The sequence below is a fragment of the Atheta coriaria genome, unplaced genomic scaffold (assembly GCF_025399875.1).
Source record: "Atheta coriaria isolate IRGN ID8LTWV9N9 unplaced genomic scaffold, Caltech_Dcor_3.1 hic_scaffold_9_pilon, whole genome shotgun sequence".
Lineage (NCBI taxonomy): Eukaryota > Metazoa > Arthropoda > Insecta > Coleoptera > Staphylinidae > Dalotia > Dalotia coriaria.
The window spans coordinates 6,817,294-6,840,899 of NW_027045451.1; the positions used below are offsets into that span (position 1 = coordinate 6,817,294).

Below are 23,606 nucleotides of genomic sequence, written 5' to 3' on the forward strand. Positions count from 1 at the left end.
TGACGAAGATAGAACAAACCTGCGCCCCGGAAAGACTCACGCTCCAACCGCCTCGCACACTTGTTGTTCATCTATACATTCTACAACAACGCAACCCGGGAAATTGTCGCTCTCACTGACAAAAAAACTGTTTACAATGATTTTAAAGTGCTTTTATTATATTACACCCCGTTGACATACGTTTAATTCAATAGTCCTCTACGTTTTCGACTAATATTCCAGTGATATTTCAATTTCGAAAAGGATTTAAGGTCATTTCCGTGTTGGAACACAGCGCAAACTAAAATCAAAGTAAATCCAACACGACGTTTCGCAGTAAAATCCTTCCAGGAATTGATTGGACTGATGATTCAGAGAAATAGGAGTTGAACGTTTTCGTAGTCACCTTGTGTCGCCCACACAATGATTGCAGCGCGACGTGCTGCGCAAACTCGGTGATGAAAATTTGGCAACAGGTAGCACTGACACGCGCACCCACGTCCACCTGATGCCAGCAACGAACACACGTCGCACGTTGGATGTCCAGCACGTTGGATGATATTCCATACACCTCCCCAGGCGTGCAATAATGCAATCGTTGGCTGTGATTGCAAGGTAACTCAATTACATAAGGTTAATTCCGTTTCAATTAAAAATATTTTATACGCGAATATAAATTTGGTGCACTTTCTGAATTTGATTTTTTTTATTTCAAAAATAAAATAGTATTAAAATGATGCCGATATTGATTTTCGTTCGTAGGCATTTTGCATTATGATGCATTCATACATCGGCATGCCGCATGCGAACGGTGAAACATATTAATCAAAATGCCGCAGCGTTTCCTTTTTATTATAATCACGACGGTCGGTTCCTGCGACGGCTGGAACTTGCAGTGATTCATCAAAATTTCTACATACTATGAAAATCTTTTGTGTGCGGGGCGAACGGAATCGTGCAGCGAAGATCGACGATTAATCTTTCGAATATATACCTGGATTCTTTGCGTTCGCGTCACACTGCCATCACAAATTACTACCGACGTGCACTCTGCATGTAATTGAATCGCATTTCAGCACTAGCTTCCATTTCAATTCATGCCACCATTAAAACAAATTAATTTTCAAGGATTCTAATAAAAGCTTCACTGTATTTTGTCTTAAATACAAAATATACATTAATTAATAATTATTTATTTGCTAAGTTATATTCATAGCACGTGCTTGTCTGCTGTGCTTATATCCAGACACCTCATTAACCTAATTGTTTTGCACACCAACAAACGCGTATTTCATTCATATTGTCATGAAGTGGGGTGTCGTTAGCATACGCCTGGTTTACTATTATAATTAAAACAGTAAATACCTAAATGAAATGTGCAAATGAAAGAGATGTGTAATTCGTGCGAGAGCATCATGGATCAAGTTTTGCATTTATGCATCTATCATTTTAGCGCGTTTTGCGGTTTATATTTTGCTTCGTTCATGGCCTTTGGACAATAACAGCTTTAAAAACCAATAGTAAATATTTCAATTTCATTATACCGTGGTATTTACTTATTCGTATTTGAATTTATAATGAATAATGAGATATAAATTTTTATCATAAATTAGGAACTCCTTGTGATTTTGAATGTCATGGCTTGAGAGCAAGGGAGTACACCCTCTAAACACGCTTGCCTTGCTCTCAGCCACGTTCCTCTTGGCGTCGCATTTCCCCCTCCTCTATTTGCGGGTCAGGCGCAGGTATAAAAAAGCAGCGTGCAGTGCGGTAGGCGCCCAGTCGTGCCTGGATCAGTCGACAGTTCAGGCGCAGATCTCTAAGCTGCCCTCCCCTCTCTTTTTTGTGGCTACCTATTTCTCAAAGTGTCCTGTGAAAATCGGCAAAGCAATCAATATACGTCAAAATTTTGCTTTTCATACTTGATCTTATTTCATCTGTTTTAATTCCAAGTAGCGATTACGAAAGTAACCTATTTTTAGTTTTTCCATTGTTTTCTTTAACTTTGCAGTTTCTGAACTTTTTTCTTTTGTAAAATCGATGTTTTGTAACGAACTATTTTATATATACTCGAGATATACTAGTATATTATAAAATGGAGATGCTAATACAGCAATATTATTAACAATCAATAGTTTTTTATTGTCTTAACTTTACATTTGAAATATAACAAAACAACTCATATATTTATATACTTTCTGCATAATAAAATTACATATCGTATATTTCTCTAGTTTCACACTACATCTAAAGTCTTATTATATTAATAGTATGTAATCCAAACGCATTTCAATACACAGCTGTTACAAAAACAATTATTTGTAATCTAGTTGAGTTACATGAAAAACATCACATGCATTTATTTCATATTTTGTCGATTTGGAAGAAAACCGTACAATTAATGCAAATCGAAGATAATTAATCATTTTAATTGAGTTTCAAGGTTCAGTTTTTATATTATTGTCATCCATATCGTAGGCCCGTTAGTGTTCCCAAGTGGAAACCTATAAAATATGACTAAAGAAAGCTTTCCTCTTGTTTGATTGTCAAACTCGACTTTAGTATATTGCACTCGTAGCAAGAGTATAAAAGATTGCATCTAATATATTGTCTTACAATTTAATTAATTTACATATTTCTAGCTAGGCATTTGATATAATATATATTTATATATATATATAATTGTATCTACTTATCGTGTAAAATTTTGAGCTTTTCGTCTTATCATTTAAATACAACAAATATTTGTATTAGAATTATATTCACTTAGTGATTAAACCACCGAAACAAACAAGTTGTGTTTGATTGGGCAAGAAAAGAGTTTTAGAGGGCATCGATCTGTTGATAACAAAATTTGATAACATTAAATTATATGTATATAATAGTGTAGTGACTATTTCGTTGTTACATTTATGTATATTCCTCTAAATTCGCTATTTTAGATACAATTATCTCTTAATAGGAATATTGTAGTGTATTATTTAAATGTTTTTATATTGTAATAATATATTACGCTCAGCGAGGATATTTTGAGGCTTTGAATAGAATTTAAAGACTTCAACAACAGTATTTAAAAATATAGGACTATGTATACAAAGTCGTTAATAAATTCATCAAATCACAATATTATTATACGTTAATAATAATAATTATTATATGCATGGAAGACATTTGCAATATTTGCTGCTAACTTTTAAGATTAACGTCTTTTCATTTAATTTTAGGAATTATCTCATAATGAATAATCTTCGTTGTATGTTTTGCTTTTTAGTAAACTATCAAATTGTCTAATATTATTAGTAATAATAGCTAGTTGAATGATAATCACGTTTCTATTGACTTGTACACGCACAGAGATGTGTGTTGCTACTCGTTCTAATTAGTTTTTAGTCAATGCTGTAAGAAAATATTTCTTCTAAATATGACTAAGTATATCATTTTATACGAGCGTTTATTTTACATTTATTGATTCACCTACTGCCAGTAGTGGCCCACCAGAGCGCTGGACTAAATGATTAGTTCAACGTACTGATTGCTGAAATTCTGTCGGATTTTCTCATGATGATCCGAACGTTGCATCGGATCCGTGATGATTCGCGCTTCGATCGGCTGCATCTGAGGCGGTAATTGCTGCATTGGAATACAATCAGGCGGTATCTGCGGCGAAACAAAAAAAAATAGATTTATTTACACTAAAACTTGGACCGATTTGGCTAAATTTAATTTTGTACTATTTGTGTAAGTCTAAAAAGAAAGTTCAGAAGGTGATAAAATATGAAGAAATTGCAAGAAAAATAGTAAAAACATTAATACAACTTGTTTTGTAAAAAGCAATGCAGAAGTTAATTTGTTTACTCTTGTAATAGGTGCAGAAAACAAGAAACTAATTAGTTGAGTTATTTTGTGTTAAAATCTAAGCGATTAAAGTCGCGAGTCAAAACTGCTAACGAAGTAAAATTCTTGCAAACATATAGGTAGTGACATCTAGTGTAGTTTTTGCGTTACTAGACATGTAAACAATTTTAATGGTGATAGTGATGTGAAAGGTGAATTTCTCCCCGAGCGTAATGGGACCAATCAAATTTTCGAAACGTAATACGTAATCGTTAAGCGAGCGTTGCACGAGCACAGAAGAATGGAGGTATCCGTGGCTTTTCCGGCAGATAACAAAGAACAATTTATTTTGCGTCTTATAATATCCCGAGTCAAAATTTTAAAATTACGTGCGTCAAAGTTGATAAAGTTCTTCATGTTCCCCCTAAAGCCTAAACCTCTGAACGTAACGTGAGTATCAAAATTGATTCACGTCTTTTTGCGTCTGCGGTAAATAATTAAGCATTTCACAGCGTAGAACTTTTATTTGCAACAGCGCTTTTTACGAAAATTACGCCCCGTCTAATGAGAAAATCGTTACTCGCGCGCATCTTGGTGTTTTCTTCCGTTCACCCCGAAACCAAAACGTTTACATTGTATTTGTTTGTTTGTTTCTTCGCTAATCGAAAATTACGTAGTATTTAGTTAGCGGATTGGGACGTGACAAAATCGTACGCCATTGTTGCCGGTATACAATTAAAGCATTACTTTTTTGCGGAAAAAAGCTTTTCATTGTTTTATTAAAACCTCGTCGGAGAATAAAAGCCGCTATATGTCACGGCAACGTCCGTCTGCATGTCTGCGTGCCAGGTACAAACTCCCCCGACATTCATTAATCCCCCCAATAATAAAAGCAACCTCTGAGCGCGCTCCCGTCTTAGGGCAAATTTTCACGAATAATGAGCAAAAATAAAACAAACGTCTTCGTCATTTTTCTAAGTTATAATAATTGCAGTTTAATGTAAAACTGCTTGAACCGATTAGCAACAAAGTAACGTGGATAACGATGATGAAACGAAAGAAATTACGCTTACGAAGAACGATGATAAATCGTATAAATACGTACACGTACCAACTGCTGTTGCTGCTGCTGCTGTGGCGGCGGCGCGGGCATTGCACCTGGCGGCGGCGGCATCGTCGGCGCATAGTAACTAGTTGGCGACACGGGCGGACTAGGATACGGCCAGTAGAAGATCTGCGGCGGCGGATAAAATTGCCGCGCTCCCATGGGCGGCGCGGCCAGTTGGACGGGCGCGTATCCTGGGAAATTCGCTCCCGGATGATAGGCCGTCGGTATTATGTTGCCAATATTTCCACCTGTTTGAACGATTCGTAAACAAAGCCAAAATTAATTAAAACACTTAAACATAAAAAAATATTCATTGAAAGCACACATCATAACCAAAAAACAAAAATTTTAATATTTTCATTCAAAATAATCCGTACTATTTAATCCTACTCTATAAATTTCTTCTATGTAATTGTGAGACCTGTTTGTTTGTTTATCATTTTGGTAAAATACAATTTATAAGCAATTATATTATTAATAATGTGTGTAGAGTGTGAAAAGTGTCACATTTGTAAGGACCAGATACCTAAAGAGACCTAAAAACAGCAAAATAATGAATTACACATGCGTCCACTGCGTCATTTGCAAACTATGATTGATTCCTCGTGTGCTTGATGATGGTGTTTGATATTGTGTGCGTGTTGTGAACATGAACAATGATTACCTACATCCTTATACCGTACACCAAAAAATAATCAAGACGCGCCCGATCAACCCGTCACAATTATCACAATATTATCAACGAATATAATATATATACCCAAAAAACAGTCATCGCTTTACACGAGTATTATTTGCAATTGAAGATAACCATAATAAAATGAAGTAGAAGCCAACAACACAAAGAATTCAAGCGTAAATTTGTCGCTAGTTTAAAGAATGCGATTTAATGTGTTTTGTTACATTACTTCAACATAAATTCGTGCAAATAATAATAATAAATTTAGATGTAATTAAATTAAATCGCACAAACGACAAAGTTACACACATGGATACTTTCTAGTGTAAGGTACAATTATGTGGAATGGAAAGAGAATGTGTTATTCTATAAAATTAAAAATAATGCATAATAAGTAATAAATAGACTCACCACAAATGTAGCAGAAAATATATGTTTTACCGAATATGTTTTTATATATCCACCGCTTGCAATAAAAACAACGGCATCAAACACCAACGAACTTGTCCCGTCCAATGTCCCGGCCAACCAAACAAAACTAGCCCACATACTTGTCCCCATCAAAGCTTATTAAGTTCATTGCGTTTGCATTTTTTGATTTGTTTGCAGGAAAAGTCATTTTACACAGCAGAAGAGTAAATAGATATGCGTTAAAAATGATGCAAGCACGAAAAGAACTTAATAAGTTTTGCGGGTGCATTTTGCGAAAGAATATCTAACATTAATCCCAAAAAGCATTAATGTGACATAAACATTTATTATTAATAAAGTGTAAATAAAAATATTATTAGAACATAATTCAAATGAAAATAAAAATCATTTTAGAGCTGCTCTCCAATGATGTTGCAAAGTTACACGTATTACGATACAAAAAAATTATCGCTCATACTTATGATTATAATAAACTTTCCATAACCTCAAACTTTCGCTAGATTTAGATCTGTATATGAACATACAAGTAACTCGCGTGAAATGAGTGTCAAATTCATGCATTGTGACAGGGGGAGCCCAGAAATAATTTCGAAACTTCTAAAAAAGTACTTAACCTTCAAATTCAAATGTACTTAAGATAATTAACATTCCAAGTTTCCCAAAATGACATTTTGTGGAGGCAGAGACGCAAAGTTCGCACTTTCCATCTTACCTTGATCAATATTTAATGAGGCTTTCAGATGATCGATATTATATTGCAGAATCATTAATAAAATAGTCACATAAAGAAAGAGCGTGTTAGTACGTGAAGAAAATGGCGTTTTAAAGCTTCGATTCCGCAAAGTTTGTTAGTCTCCTTCTATAACCCACTAAAAAACGACCCCCATCAACGAATGACTCACAGAGACGCACATACACAACACCGAAATCTAGCGAAAGCTTAAAGAGTTGTTTTGTTGCAATTTGCGACAGCCTCTCTTTCGTTTTTAGTTCTAACACTATGCATAAACCAGTAACAGATAAACAAAATCAAAAAAATTAAAAATATCGTATGCCTACAGCTTGCGCTCGCAATAAAAATTTTGCCTAACAACAACCAAACAAGGCGAAAACATGAAAATTCGCTCGCATATTCTCAACAAGGACGGAGCAATTAATTAGAGCACCAGAGCGACACTCAAATAATGAATTAATTCAAGCAATTTCCATGTTTTCACTTATTGAATATTTAAACGTACATTAAACGTATATGTAATTAAAGAATTTTGCAAATCTATACGATTAGATTCGATCATGAAAAACAATTATTGTAATTATTATATGCGTACGCATCAAAGATAACTTTAAATTAAATCACTTATGAAATAAGAGCTTATAAAACTTATTTGTCGAAACGAAATCGATCGTTATATGCAATTCAAATGCCTAGATCAAATATATTAACACGATTTATATATTTTAACAAGAAAATGAAGTCATCTTTCAATGCGTCTTTTATAACAATTGGAATAATATTGCGAATATATTAAAATAAATGGGAATGTCCTACTGATATAGTCGTAGCCAATGAGAGCACATCTTCTCCAACAGTTAAACGTCAACAACAAAGAATAAGCTGTATACATAATGTCTTTTAGCCAGGTACAAAACGTGTACACATTGCGTCACTTGTCTCCGAGATAAATTCACCAACAGTTTATTTTTCACCCCCCGCGGAATATGTGTGTATGAATACCAACCAATTATAGAGGTACCCAAAACCTTCAAGGGGTTTACATGACAAATCGTACAAATATCTCAAAGCTTATCGTTATGTGTTGTTTTAGTTTAAGTTCGAAGCAGTTAAACTGCATTGTCGTAAATGTATATCAAATATAGATAAATATTCGCGTATATAAAAAATATCGTACATATTTACAAATATCTAGCTGTCTTTTGTTGAAAAAAATCCGATTAGTTGAAATATGTGCAATTACGTTGCATTTACATATTCGGATAGAATTGAGTGTAAAGCGGATATGAGCCAGGCGGATGAAACGCGCGTTTCGCTGGTGAGTTTGCTTGTTCTGCAAAAGCGTCGCCATAGCTGCGTTTGACGGCGGCGACGTGTGGCATCACGTGTTGATAGACACCCACGCCGGGCGCGGCTTGTCCGTGTAATAAATGTGGAGGATACGCGACTTGCGGGCGCGGCATCCCCATCGATGGCGCCATCCGCAACAGAAACGGATGCTGCTGCGGTACTATATGTGACATCATCGACATGGGAGCCGCTGCCGCTTGTTGCTTAAGCATGTTCGGCATGCCATGTTGTTGTGACGTGGGTGACATTGGCCCGCCGGCGGCGGCTGCTTGATGATTCAAGACAGCGAAATTATGTTGTGCGATTTGGTTCATCAGGAGCAGATCGTTCTGCACCTGCGCTTGATTTTGACGCGCGAGTAAATTCTGTTGTGCAATCATTTGCGCCTGTTGCTGGGCGAATAACGTGGGGTTCTCCCAGCTTAGATTATGATTAGGCTGCACGAGGTTTTGAGATATTTGCGCGACCGTCGTGTTCGGAGGCGGGGGCGGTGGTATATTAGTAGGCGGTAATGGTGCAATCGAAGGTAACATACCGGGACTGAGCAGGGCGGGCGCGGCTTTCGCCGGCGAAACAGGCGCCGGTATACCGCCCGTGAGGACGAGATTCATGTCTTCGCCGGAGCACTGGAACACCTCAATATAACGCTGCTTCTTGCCAAAAATCATATAGCGGTGGTGTTTCTGCTGTGCGGTAACAAACGCTGATTGCTCAGAGTCCATTTGGATAAATGCTTCGCCACTTGGCTGACCCTGTGTAACACAATCACATTAATTAAAGTATTCTTAAATTTCTTATAATAGTATTACTTGAGCATTGTAAACCATATGAACGCCTTGTAATATGATGTTTTTCGCATGATCCCCAAGGAAGTCGAGAATATGTTCGACTTGTGCTTCGTAAGGCAACCCACGCAATCGCACGCAGTCCTTTCGTGTGCCTGATGTTATGATATGTTGTGGCAGCAGAGGCAATTGCGGTATCGGTGGTATCAGCGGCGCTGGCGGATCATACGTTTTTGGGTCCAGCGAACGGTTCAACACCTACGCGCGACATTAAGCATAAAAACACAGCAGGTAAATGAGAGTTTCACCGCAAAACATATAAAAACACGAGAGAACATTCGAATAATCAGTTGACAAACTACACGGAAAACATTTTTATTGGTTTATGGAGGCAGGAACATTATGTTTTTTTTTTGCTCACATCAAGTAGCTCCACAACTTGGAAATTTTCATTGTAATATCTACGTGATCAAACAAACTTCGTGCTGATATAATTACCTGTTGCACTTCAGCAATCGTAGATCTAAACAATTCGATATACCGTGATCCGATGCATTCTCGATGTTTCGACAGCGCTTTCGGCGCATCTGACTCATTCGCAAACAAAACGAACGCATCACCAGTAGCCCGACCATCAGGTTTCTTTACAAAAAGTACCCCTTCGGTGCCATCAAGTACGGAACAAGAATTTTCACCAGATGCGAAGAAATCCAACTAAAAGCATATATAATTTTAGTTATAATCCATCATATTTAGATGTGAAAACAATAAACTTACGACTTGTTTAGCAACACAGTCGTAGGGTAATCCACGCATACGAATGATAACAGCTGCACCACGCGACAGGAATGCTTGCGCCTCGCAACTACTTCCACCCGCCACCGACAGGAAGTCCTTGCCGGAAGCGCGGTACACCTCAATGTAGCGCGAATCTATGTGGTGCTTGTGCCGTTTCAGTGCCATGTCGCGATGCTCCTGGCTAACAAACCGCACCAAAGCTTCGCCGTTCCGTCTACCCTGTGGTGATAAACACAATGCTACTCCGCCCCTGGAAAACAACATCAGTTTAATTTTGCATTGGTGTTAAATTCAACAAATGACTGGTCATTGGAACACAATGAAACGCAAATGTCATGTTGCCAAATTAAACGCATCCCACACATAGATACACACTCAGCGAATTAATTAATATTTTTAATTGCGCACGATGAAAACACGCGCCATCACGCAATCATCATTATTATTATAATTTATGTAATTCTATCGATGATAAGTGCGCGTATCAATGAGACAGCATCATTATCGAGAATCCCTCTGATTGACTGAACTTTGTATTATGTTCTGGGTGCATGACATATTGTTGTTTTCGAAAGCCAAGATGTCTGCTAAACTGTTTAATTGCTTAGACATAGATTGTGAATATCTTAAGTTTAATCAAACATTTGTTGGTTGCAAGTGCAATAAACTGTATTTATAAATAAACAAGTGCAATGCAAATTGTGTTTGCATGCAGTTACAACAATAGTTATCGTGTGTAATGAGCACGGAAAGAATTGATATCGACACTTACTTTGCCACATTGAGACCCCTGAAGAATTTCGCAATGTCCTGGTCGCTGCTCTGCCACGGCAAACCTCTGGCGCGCACGACGCAGTTGCTATCTATTTCATCGTCCTTTGAACTGTAAACAAACAAAACCGATTCGATCACACATAGATGACACACTTCGCCAAATTGCAAATCGTGCAAATGCATTCGATGCACGTTTTATTGATGAAAAATACTATTTATGGAATGCAAAACCTAAATACAAGAAATGTCTGCCCATTTTTGCATTCTAAGTTTAAATCAACCGAAAATGTAAAAATTTTAAACCAACACAATGACAATTCGCTGGATAGACATTTTCATCGAAAATGTTCACCGAATAAACACAATTCACTAGTTTTTCGACTTTGCTCCGAACGTTATAGCTTCCAGCGTGTTACTAACTGATCAACGAATATTTTTAAAAACCACAGAGGGTGCAAAGGCAATGTGACGAAATGCAGTTCCACATTGAGCACAAAAAAATCCGGTTTTGAATACGAAACTAGATCAAAACATCTGTTTTTCATCCCAATTCAAATCTAAACCAGTTTTCGCATCAATTTTGCAAATGTCAAACTCTATTTCATTGCTTCGCATTAATTAATTTAGTGATTTCGAGGGTTGCACTGATTCAGACCGCAAAATAACGAATTTAAACCAAATACATACGCAAATTGTACTTAATTGCTTATTTAACTGCATTAAATAGGAAGGTAGACGGTGTGCAAATATCATGTTAAATGTTTTTACAGTCCGAACATTTTCGACCAATCATTCTCGGGATAAATCCGTAGATAAATCAACAAATCTGATCATCATTACGCAATTGAATTTAATAAGACGTAACAAGTAGCATACAAACTAATATTACATACTTATATTATAAATAAACACTATAACGATAAGATCTTTTACGTCTGATTTCATTTCTAGTCAAAAATTCGTTCAAGTACAAAAAGTTAAATAAAATTTTATTCTCCTTTTTAGTATTATTGTTACTGCTTTAATTATTAAAAAAAATCCATTTTTGTATTCGGATACATACCAGAATTATGATAATATGAAATAATCCAAAATATCACTTTAAAAATTATTATTTTTAAATAATAAGCAATGAAATGTTAATTTATCACAATATTAAGCACTTGACTGAAGCCATTACCACGTTTTCAACACGAAGAAATGTCCCGCAAGACTTGTGGATAAAAACTGAATCTACGAATCGTTCTATCTGCGACAGCGAGTTAAAAGTTATCGCCTTTCAACGTGGAACGTGCACGCCGCATGTGTATGTATATGAAAATGTTCGCTGGCATAGCATAGTCCGTGAATTAAACACACTCCAACGGTGGGGTGTTATGGCCCATGCCATTGGTCCTATTCAATAACTGATAAGTCAGCGATAAGAACGGAACGGACTTACAGGTCCCATGCGCTCCGCATGCATTGGCATATATTGAGTATACTGGGCGTTACCAACTCTTTCAGAGTGATTCACCGCAGTGGAGAATAAAATCGATTGTCAGCAATAACACTGTATATGAGTAGACAAAGAGACAATGATAGAGACACGTAGAGCTATATGATGAGTGTTAAAAGTATGCAAATGTTGAAACATTGTCTTAATTTGTTTTTCTGGCTGGCTATTTCGCATAAAAGCAAACAATAATATATGCGCTGGTGATAAGGCTTAACTGCCCCATTTGTTTGCCATAAATTGCTTGCTGCGGTAGATAGCGAATATAATTTTGGTTCTATCAATCAATGGATTCTATCTCTTGTATCAACCACCTGTACGGTTAAAATATTGATGAAATCACTGCAAGATGAAACGTAGCACGCTCACAAACTACACTTCAAGTCTAAACAGAAAGTTTAGTCAAATCTCAAGTCTCTATGCTTGTTCACTGTCAGTTCACGAAGTTTGAGTTCAACTTGTTGAACAATTTGTCGAGCACCATGTGCTTTGTTTCTTTGGAGTCGCTTACAGTATTAAATGACATCGCTGTCGCTGCACTTTTCAATTTAGAGAATTTACCGTGCGTGTATTGTTAATGCACTACTCGTGGTTAGAATCGCACTGAAGGTTTCTGAGACTGATTTTTGTTTTAACCAAAAATAATACGTATAAAAAGTTTTCCCTAAAACGCTTATCAAACTGAGCTTTCATGGGAATTTGAAACATAGTGAGGCGAGTATGGCCACCGGGAGGAAATAACTTGTTTGCGTGATGCATAAATTTGGGATAATATGACCAGAAATACTACAACACGGCCCTTGAAATGGTTTTACCGTTTTAGATCAATAGAAGCAAACACTAAAGGAACCGTGTTAATCTTAAACAAGAACAAAAGTATTATAATTTGTGAATAAATCATTTAAGATACATCATATTTTTCGCGTGGCAACTACGTCAGTCCTAAGGTAGTAAAAACTAATATTATAGTTTGTATGTTTGTGATGCTTTCATGTAAAAACCATTGAACCAATTTTGATAAATTTTAGAATAGAGATATTTTTGACAGAGGAAAAGCAACTTGGCTACTTTTTGTCCCAATAACATAACTTATAATGTATAAAATAAGGAATGAAAGTTGTTCTTGTAATTCAATAATAGCTATAAATCTACAATTCAAACTGAGATGGCAGTAAAAACCATTAATAATATTTCTCATTTCTTCAAGTTGCAATTGTGAATCTTATTGCATTCAAATAAATCTTATAAATCCAGTGTACTTCTTATAAAGAAGCCGACCTAATTATAACGTGAAATATACATTTGTCAATATTTAAATAAAAATTCTTAACAACTTACCAAATGCCAGGTTCGAGAGCAAGCGTCACAGTCTCATGGAATTCAAAACGATGTCCTACAACAAAATAAAATCAACTTAATTCGCAAATATAAAAAGTGCAACGCATTTCCTGTCGCCAACTTTCATATTCATTGCAAACTTTTAACAAGCTGTTTGAACTTATAAACGCTATTAAAAATAAGTTTTAATAACGTAAATGTCTCAATAAGCTTATTACGAATATAAACTTTTTCAATTCCTAATTGTCAATTGATGAAATTCAAAACAAAACATTTTAAAATCCAAGCTCACCTTCACTAATTAATTTGTGCACAATGTTGACCATATCCTTTGCGTCCCGCATGTAGAATTCATTCTCTGTTTCGGCTTTCAAATCTAGTGCTGTACAAATAAAAGTCAAGGAAATATTTGTCCATGAATGATAAGTACTTTGCATAGTTATCCATTGGTATGAGTTAATGAGGATTGTTATCAGTCTCTTATCAACCGTATTGCTAATGATATACTTGCACGTGCAATCATAAAATTACATAATATATAATCAAAATATTATTGTTTGCATTACAATTACGAGATGACGTTAGCAATGAGCATTATAGCGATCAAAGATTATACACGTTGAGTTTATGCTGAATTGAAAATAAGAATTTTAATACAATTGTTCTTTGGTCGAAATTACTGATTTTAATAAAATAAACCGGCAACTATCGACATCTGTGTGGTTGAAGTAGAATTGTATTGCGCCCGCCTGCTACTGATTTTATACCTGCAGGTCGAAATATGCAACAGGTGGCAGTCGAAGCGTTTAAATGTGAGTTTGCAGAGAGTGCATTCATTGTTGTTCGATGTTTACAAACATTTTCCAACCAGCGCGACCGTAAATTCAACAATATTTACATTTAACGCGTATTCTAATACATCGCGATCATACGAATCATCCGAATGATGCTCATTTCTATTTATCCGTAATCATAACAATCGCTCTGCGCTTTATTCGAAACAACAACGAACGAGAATTTAGATTTTTATAAACTTGCAACTTCCAACTGATTGTTGTCCTGATGACGCGCGATTCATTCGGCGTACTTCCGACATTCACTCAAATCCGCTTGTTGGTCGTGTTTGGTATATTCCGTGCTCGAGTAAATTCGAGTGCGGCAAACCGTGACCTGGCATTAATTTACAATTGCATTCTATGAATCTTTCGCTCTCCAGCAACTCAACAACTAAACGCAAAACTCACTTGGAAAGAAGTGTTTTGAACATTCTTGAACTTTTGAAGTCAAAAGTCAAAAACCTAGTGCATAGAATCGATCAAAAGGATACAAGTCAGTAGATCCGCAATACTCGCAGGAGTTTCTTCGGTTTGGTTGGTGAATCGCGCCACCTCTTTTCGTAAATCATGAAAGGAGGTGTAGTAGGGTGGAAGATCGATGTCTTTGCGACACGCTTCTGGGTGCAAACACTGTCGGATGGGTAACTGGCCATCGGTGATCAACCGGAAGCCGGAGGTGTACGGGTCGATGTGTAGACTTTGACAATAGGCGTCAAATTCATTCAATGCTGTATCCAGTAATCGACCGGAGGTTTTAATCACTTCATCGGTGAGCACGGATTCAGCAGTGAGTTGTTCAGAGAGGATGTTTTCGTTCACATCGGCCGCTGAAGGTCTAATTGGGTATTGCTGAATTCCAACCACCTAAAAGAATTAAAATCAAAGTTAATATTTTCTATAAAATTAGGTTTTCGTTAGTTATGGGGTTTTATGAGGAATTTTAAGTATTTTCAGGGTTCGCAAGAAATTAATTCATTAATTTATAAAAGTTACAGGGTATCATCTTAATTATTGAGATGATTTTTGTGAAATTAATGCAAATTTGCGCACCTAAACGTCATCTCGACTCTGTTTTTATAACTATAATAATGATAAAGTCTCTTAACTAATTTTCACCTTTTAATTATTCCCCTACATGTTATATTTTTGCTTATAAAACTTTACAGTATCACTTGCTAGGCTAATCTGAAGATTGCCTAAAATTTTCCCCAAAATCAGCACAGCCGTTTTAGAATAAATAAACAAAATACCTACATTCACTTTTTTTTATAAAAATTCAGATTTGATTGTAATTGAATTCCCAAACAAAAATAAAACTAAGTGAGTATAAATTGCGTAACCATAATTACATACAAAATAAACATTGTTAAACTTGAATCGTCTTCCAATGCACCTGACCTTGCTGTGTGGTGTAAAACTGCGTTGCGAAATACCCTTGTAAAATTTAAAACATTCACTAATGAAACTAATTGGCGAGGGAAATCTTCACAACATTAATTTCGGCGATCGTTCACACTCATTACACGAATTATTTAAATAATTCACACATCAAAACCATATAATAACTTATCGGTGCACACAGCGATACTAAAATCAAAAACATAACGGTTGTAAAACCGTATTAACATTGTAGGTATAAACATTTTGTATCAAATTATAAATTGACACTAATTACAGCGAATGTAATCTGATGCAATGTTATTACGCGGTTTAATTTCATAATTTATGCGGCTTGCAGGATGATAATAATAATAAAAGTGTGTAATGTACCTACTTTTTTAATCATTTAAGTTATAATTGAATCTTTGTTTGTGTTTAATGCAATTGCAACGTTTATTATTAAGGTTACAAAACATTTCAACCGAGAAAATAATTATTTGTTTGTTTATGTGAGATTATTGCATTAGATGCAATGAGATTTACATAAAAATTAATTAAATAAGTAAAGTCCAGGGCAAAATTCGGCAGGATGTCATTACGGTTGATTATATGAGAAATTCAAACTAGTAATTTGATTTGTATGTATTGTAAATACTGAAATTGAAAAGTAATTTTAGGAATTATCAAGAAACCACAAATTATCTATGAACTAATCTTCCGTGACCGCAAGAAAAATTACCTACAGAGATGGCTATTACTTGTAATTCAGAAATTCCATAAACTAACCTCTAAAATGAAATAGAACAGCTGATCTCTTTCATAGCGTACCCTAACCTCACATTTATGCTATTAACTAAATAATTATGTGGATGAAATCATTTATAAAACATGTAAAATATGTAAAAAAACCTTACTAAATGAAGTAAAGCGATTCAAGTTTATTTAATACTTAATACATATTGATGAAGGACCTAGCCAGAGACATCGCATTGTTTCGTCGACGGCACGGGGTTGCTATTATTCGTAGCTGTAGTGTAAGCAGCGAGCGTGAGAGTTCCGGTCGCCGGGGGCACAACTTCCTGCCGGCTGAGTTCAAATGTAAATAAGTCGCGGGCCTGGAAATATTTCATTTCCAAACACCCGAAATATGAGCCTCATTGTAGCCTCAAAGTTCAATGCGTAATAATAAAAACGTAATTAAAAACGTGTTTTTTTTATTATACACATGAGATTCGTATGAGTATTGACGTCATATGCCAAAAAAATTGCAAACTTAACACTTAACACAGCGCATTAAAAAATTAATGAATTAAATAAACGTACGATTAAAGATTCATACAATGGTAGTTTATGTTGGCGCTTAAAAGCGCTTATTTTATTTTATTATATTTTTTATGTTGATGAGAATTATTTTGTGGGATAATACATTAGACGGTTGCGCATCCAGCAATTAGCCGCCTAGTTTGCTGCGCATCACGTTTGGTTTTCTGCGTTGTGCAAAACAGCGCCGTGGCTAATTTTCTAGTTTGTTTCATCAGCCGCCATTGTTCTTCGGGCGTTTGCATGTTGCCACCCAATTACCACGACAGTGTGGACAAGACTAACAGTAAACACGCAGTGAAAATTCAAAATTAAAGTTTTTCCACATTTACAACGCCGGGAGCTGCATGGTTAATGCCACCTGTTGCAAGAAAACACAAGTGTTGCTTGTGTGTGTGTGTATTTTGTTCACTAGATGGGAAAATAACGCTTGCAGCAGGATATAATACAAACACATTTCAAAGAGTTTCGAACGCAAAGAATTCGCATGGAATTTGAACTGTTCAGGAATACTCGTGCTGGTATTCGTCGAACGATCCGTGAGACGTCAACATCGCGAATCGATGGAGCAGAAAACGCACGAAACGAACAAATCCACAATATACCAACGGATGGAAATCTCCACAAGATGGAAATGTTGTTATAACAGTGCTTAACTGTATCTTGAACGCGCGCAGCCTCGCATCGCGGCTCCGAAGAGTCTTCAAGATGAAATAACTAGAGGCGCGCACAGGGACGCGCGGCAACAGATTGTCGACGAGATGATGAAATTGAAAGAGAATGTTTGATGGCATATTTTCCCGTGTGCATGTAAGTACCTACATACACCAATATGTACCGTACAGCTAACGACTGCGTGGCGGTGAGTATTTTGTGATTGAAGCAGATGTCTAGGTTGTTAGAGCGGCTTTGTTCAAATTGCCGCCATTGCCAAGCTGATGCTGTGATTGAATTTTTTTTTAAGTGAAATAGTTGAATTTAACGATCCGGAAACCAATTTTGGAAGATGCATATGTTTATGTAAAGACAAAGCAAGTGTATAATTGGATTATTGAAAACATAGCAATAAACCACAAACAAATGCAATAAAATAGCTATTAAAATGAGAAAACTATTAAACCACAATTGTAAGAATGCATGCCTCAATAAGAAAAATATGATGGTTTATATTTATTAATTAAAGCGAGTATTTTGGTAAAACAATCAAAAGTCATTTTTATTGACTATAAACCAGAAAACAATTTCATACCTAAAATTATTCAATTTTTTAATTTAGGCAACCAAATATACTTGCACTCTCACCTAAAAATTTCCGCAGTCATTTCAATAGCCATTGTAAACAAGTTTTTCCACTAACAGCATCTTCTCTATAAATAGTAAACGTTTGACGTATTTGCACAACACTCAGCACACATATTCACGCCAGCGGTCGAAAAGTCACCCAAGAATAAATGCACATAATATGTGCAGGCATGCGCGCACACCCGTTGGCAGCGTGGCGAAGGTGGATAACCGGAGGAAAAACCTTTGGCCTTACCCATATTATATGCAAAACGACATTGTTTTACGAACGAACACGCGTAGATCGCCGCACGTCCACACTTTAAACAAATATTGGGAGCGTAAGGCATACGCGGTGTTCGCTGATGAATATTTACCTACGTTTTAATTTATGCCTATCAATGTAAATGCGTGTGTTTTTATTTTTGCATTATTTTAATGCGTTTTCAGAAGCGGCTTTTATTCATGCTATTCTGGTAAGTTGCTGCTGCTTCTAGTCTTGGTCATTGAATATTAATGACGAAAAAATGCTTTGTTTCATTGACCAATGATGTCATTATATTTTCGCTATGCGTAATTGTCTTAAATTGTTTGTGGTTTTTATTATTTCCTTAAAACTAGCAGGACAATAGTGAAATATGCTTTGTACAAACATTTTCTGCTTAGACATGAAAGTAGAATTTTTATCAATACGTCAAAGATATAGGTATTTTATAAAACATTTACAAAATTCAATTTTAATTGCTGATAACTTTTGTGATTCTTTTCCTATCAACACAATCTTTTCAATCTTAAATCTAGAATTTCAATAAAAATAAAACTGCAAAAAACCATAATAATATTTTTTGAAATTTACGAGTAATTCTTTTGAAACAAAAATTTTTTATTGTAAAATATTTTTATTTTTGCAATAATTGACAGTAACTTTGGGTGTTGTTATCATATCTCCAAAATATTTTTACGGCTTAATCAAAATGTCAATAAGAATCACACCGTAAAAAATCATAATGATATCTCGTTAAATTTACGAGTAATTCAGAAAAAAACTAAAATTGTAATTCTTATACAGGTTTTTACACGTAAATACTTGGTTGAGTATCTACGATCGTACGAGTAAATGAAATGCATTTAAAATGTCATCAAGCGTATGAGGTATAGAAAGTTCGATAATGATCACCGATAAAATGGAAGCGGCGCCATGACGACAAATTACAGATGTGCGTATTCCAACTAATACCAATTTTCATTGCAAGATATGCAAACGATTACGGCCGACTTGCAATTTGATGGATGGAAAGTGGTCGTGTTCGGTTTACTCGTTTTTCGCTAATGAATAATAATCATATCGCGTCAAGCATCGTGAAATCGAATAATTAATTTTCTCTTTATAATTGCGACAATTTTTCCTAGATTTTCGCTGTTTTCCTGAATCGGAGAAAAGCAATTTCCACGTATATCGTTAATTATTAGTCATTTTCTCAGAAAATAACATTTTAAAATTTACTTCGCTGCATATATTTTTTCCGTTTTAGTTTCTTTGGATAGCGATTGGGATCACTATTCAAATAAGCAGCGTGCGTATCGGGTTGGAGTCCGTTCTCATTGTGAGATTCTCACATTAATAGTGGCAGCGGTTAGCAGCTCAACATTCACATTAAGATTTTCTCAGTTCTCATTCATAAGTTCCACACCGTGTTAATTTTAACGAGACGCGACTTTCCCATGACTTTGCGACTTTACCAGCCGTAAACTAACGTGCATCTTCAACTTATCTCTAACTCCGTCTCAGAAGAAAGAAAAAAATGTATTACTACGGTTGGAAGTTCACAAAAATCGGTTAAAGTCACGAGTAAACCATCAAAATCGAACACAAAGAAGTTTCTGATTGCTCGAGTAACATAATACGCTTGCAACACTGAAATCGAGACGAATTAAAATCGATTTTATTATTATTATCGTTGCGCACTTAGAGCCATCTTTAAGCGGCTAAACACTAATGCGATAAGAGTTGTTAATTACGGGCAAAGCGTAGCAAATTGAAATCACGGATTCGTGTGTGTACAATGTCTGCGTGTTAACGATTGATAAATCGACACTAGGTCGATTTGGAGATAAATCCAATTAGAAATCACAATTAAGGCAATGCCACTTGCGCTAAACATCATCTCAGATTAGAGGTGAACATGATGATTGCTTATTTCACAAGATCTCGGTTGATTTTCATAATTAATCGAGTAAAACTGCAATTTAATGTTTTTAAAGATATAAACTTAATGGTTGCAATAAAATTTTTGGTTATGCTGTAGCCCTAAATGGAATTAAAGTGGTTTTTAGCGTGTACGAAAAGACATTAAAAGTATATACCTTGAAATAATTAATTAAAAGTATGGAAATAATATTTTTAAATGAGATTACACACTTTAGACACGTAGACGTACGCAAAAGTTATGCTACCAATTTAACTCAATCAAATTATTGGCAAATGAAACAAAATAAAATGAGAAAGAAATAAAATATTTTTACACATTTTACTAGATAACAATGTAAACACAAAAAGTTTACATCTAGTGCTGATAATATTAGCGCTAATTATTGCCTTAATTACAATTTCCTAGCTATTAAAATCCTCCCCAACAGCAATTAATGCTTAATTACAGTACAAATATACGTACACATTGTTGACAAAAAAGACTAACTCAACAACATCTATTAACCATACATGTGTACCAGTGTCTTGTCTTTTTGTATTTGATCCGATTGCAACATTTCGTTGTAATTATTTCGATATTACGTGAAACGCGCATGTTACGTGTGCGCATAAACGAGTCGTGAAAAAATATATAGAGGTTTAGAGGACGACGAGTTGGACGACGACAATAATTTTGACGAGTGCCAGTCATGAGCACAAAGTTAGAAATAGCACATCCTACATGTATCATTCATTGTAATTGTAGATATGAAATAGCAAAAAATAATATGCACTTTTCAGGTTATATTAGATAGAAAATGACTTGAGTAAAAGGCAACAATTCATTTTCTATATTCAAAAACTGTCATTTGAGGCAAGTAAAAAGTAGTTAACTATTATGTTTTAGAAATGTGCGGAATTTTGTTTTGTGACTATTGTTTCTGTAATTCTGTAATTTGCATTCTTTATATTAGTAAGTAGCACATGTTTTTGTTAATTATATGTCTGTTAATATGAATAGATCATAATTTCTTGAAGAATGTGTTGTATTCTCAATTTATCTACTGTTTTAAACAATATTTGCTGTTGTAATATAATTTTTTATTTTGTATTAACCTGCCACACAAATCAAAATAATATTTTTGTTTTGTTTAATTTTTGTATTGTAAATGTAAAGTTTTTTTGCAATGCTTTTTTTGCATATACCTATAGGTGCCATATTACCTATATAAAATATTATGACTTTAAAAGCATGAAAATTTTCGCATTTTTGCATTATCACTATATGCGAATATGCGTTACGCGAATACCGCCGCTTATCAGTCCTATTCGTATTAAACCGCGAATGCAAGCATGTGTTTTTATTTTAAACGTACAATTTTATCAAATTTGTCGAAGCATCAACCAGTTGCTTAACACCAAATTGCAACACGTATACTTCCAAAGAAAACATTAAATGAAAACTGTAAGTTATACACACTTTTTCGACTTTGCACGTTGCCCGTCATGATAATAAAGCTCGAATGGCTTGAATAATTTGCATGTAAAAATGTGCGACAATGCGGCGACCGGCGACGCATATAATAAAAGCGCTGGGCGCGTAGGAATGTTAGCTACATTACAACAAGGGGCCGAAATAAAAAGAAACACTCCATTTCAGTCTTCATTTAAGTCTCACCTTATTTTGCATAACGTCGATGATCACGTAGATCAACAAGACGATCTCCTGTTCATCGGAGCCCATGAGCGGCCCCTGCACACCGGCCGTCGCCACGTACAACACGCAAATGTGGTGCGGACCGATCATGTTGATGCCCTTAATGCTCATCGAGAATGGCAAGCGGTTCCTTGTCGTGTGCCACGCAACCACGCGCACCACGTGCTGGTTTGCTTCGTGGAACAATCCTACAGGTGGTCGCTAGTTACCAGTCGCTAGCGCCGTGTGCATCGCATTGTCGAATCCGGTCGTTTCTTTCCAAGGTGTGTAAGGTTAGGTGACTTAAGTACGGTTACTCACTAATCCGCCATGTTGCCACGCGATTCACTTTCAAATACAACGCGGATCTATCTCTCGTTTAAAATCGATTAGAAATTACTTCTTGCGGCGATGCCACACGTCAGATCGACATTAGGTTCAAATTTAACTTTAGAGAGAGAAACAGAAAAAATATTTTCGATTTTCATCCGTAGAAGTTGAGTTGTCGTAGAAGTTGATGTACGATGTGTAATGTTGTGTGTTTGCTCGAGTTATCAGTACCTTTGAAAATTGTCATTCGTTATCAATTCAGAATGGCTTGGATCACAGTTGGAGTTATGCGCGCTTTAAGATTATAAGTTATTTCTATAAATTTATTTCTATATAATTTTTAGATGTACGTTGTCGGTTTACGTATAGTTAAAAGAATTTCGAGTTATTTATCACAATGATTTTCGGCACTTAGTTGTATTTTATAAGGACACTTATTCTACGCAACACTAAAATATAATATCAAATGTTTCGCAGAGGCGCGCAGGAGATACGTTTCGGTAGTCAGTCATTCGCGCACACACTCACGCACAACATACACCACGAAGCAAGAAAAGCAAAGCGGTCGCAGCGCACACACCAGCGAAATCAACAGGTAATTTGCCGTAGTAGATACACGCCAAAAAATAGTCTTCGGTCACCGTCGACACACGTCACGCATTTGTTTGTTGTCTGCCCCGAAGGCTGGAATGTTTGTGCTTCTTCGCAGCGGCTGCGCTGAAGAGATATTTGACATCGGCGTTGGCGACGACGACGGCGACGACTGCGGCCGACTCCGTAGCGCTTGCGATACTGTGTGTACACACAGGTAAATGCGGCGTGTACAGGTAGAGAGAAGTAGAAGTTCTACCAATATACATGAATACACACACCTACGGGGGCATACCTTCCAACACACTCGTTTGAGAGCGTGAGGCGCATGAGGTAAGACCGGAGCCGCCGAAACTAAGGCCGGCTTTTCTGTTTGTTGGTATGGGTGTGTGCGAGTTGTGTGAATAAGTATGGAGGGGCCAGCGATACTGGTTCTACCTGAACTGTGCATTTATTGTTGTTAGTCGGCGAGTGTGCGTGCAGCGAGCACTCGAATCGGGGAGAAGGAAGGGAATACCTGTATAATACAGGTACCGACTGAATGCCTCTACACGGCAAGGTAACTGTAATCACGTACATTTTCTCTATGGTTATATAACTTTTACAACACGCTACTTCTACGCGAGAAGTCGACAGGACAATCCCCACTTTTTTATGGTTTTACTTCTCTTTTCTGCGC

The 23,606-nt window shown here is 36.0% G+C and overlaps 1 protein-coding gene across 3 annotated transcripts; it reads right to left on the minus strand.

Annotated features, from left to right (window-relative positions):
- Window positions 1-2,097: 2,097 nt before the first annotated feature.
- On the minus strand, window positions 2,098-23,144 carry fus (epithelial splicing regulatory protein fusilli). Of its 3 annotated transcripts, XM_065312879.1 has the most exons (12): window positions 21,989-22,638; window positions 14,633-15,005; window positions 13,598-13,687; window positions 13,306-13,360; window positions 10,471-10,581; window positions 9,678-9,948; window positions 9,399-9,614; window positions 8,925-9,158; window positions 8,651-8,867; window positions 4,919-5,169; window positions 3,440-3,636; window positions 2,098-3,375 (listed from the first exon to the last, which is right to left on the minus strand). In XM_065312879.1, exons 1-11 carry the CDS (start codon window positions 22,136-22,138, stop codon window positions 3,487-3,489), a joined length of 2,118 nt encoding a protein of 705 aa, XP_065168951.1. In that variant the 5' UTR covers window positions 22,139-22,638; the 3' UTR covers window positions 2,098-3,375; window positions 3,440-3,486. The 3 variants fall into 3 exon arrangements, with proteins under 3 accessions (XP_065168951.1, XP_065168952.1, XP_065168950.1); XM_065312880.1 differs by having other exon boundaries at window positions 2,098-3,636; window positions 4,925-5,169; window positions 21,989-22,559; XM_065312878.1 differs by lacking the exons at window positions 2,098-3,375; window positions 3,440-3,636; window positions 4,919-5,169 and having other exon boundaries at window positions 6,338-8,867; window positions 21,989-23,144.
- Between the last annotated feature and the right edge of the window lie 462 nt (window positions 23,145-23,606).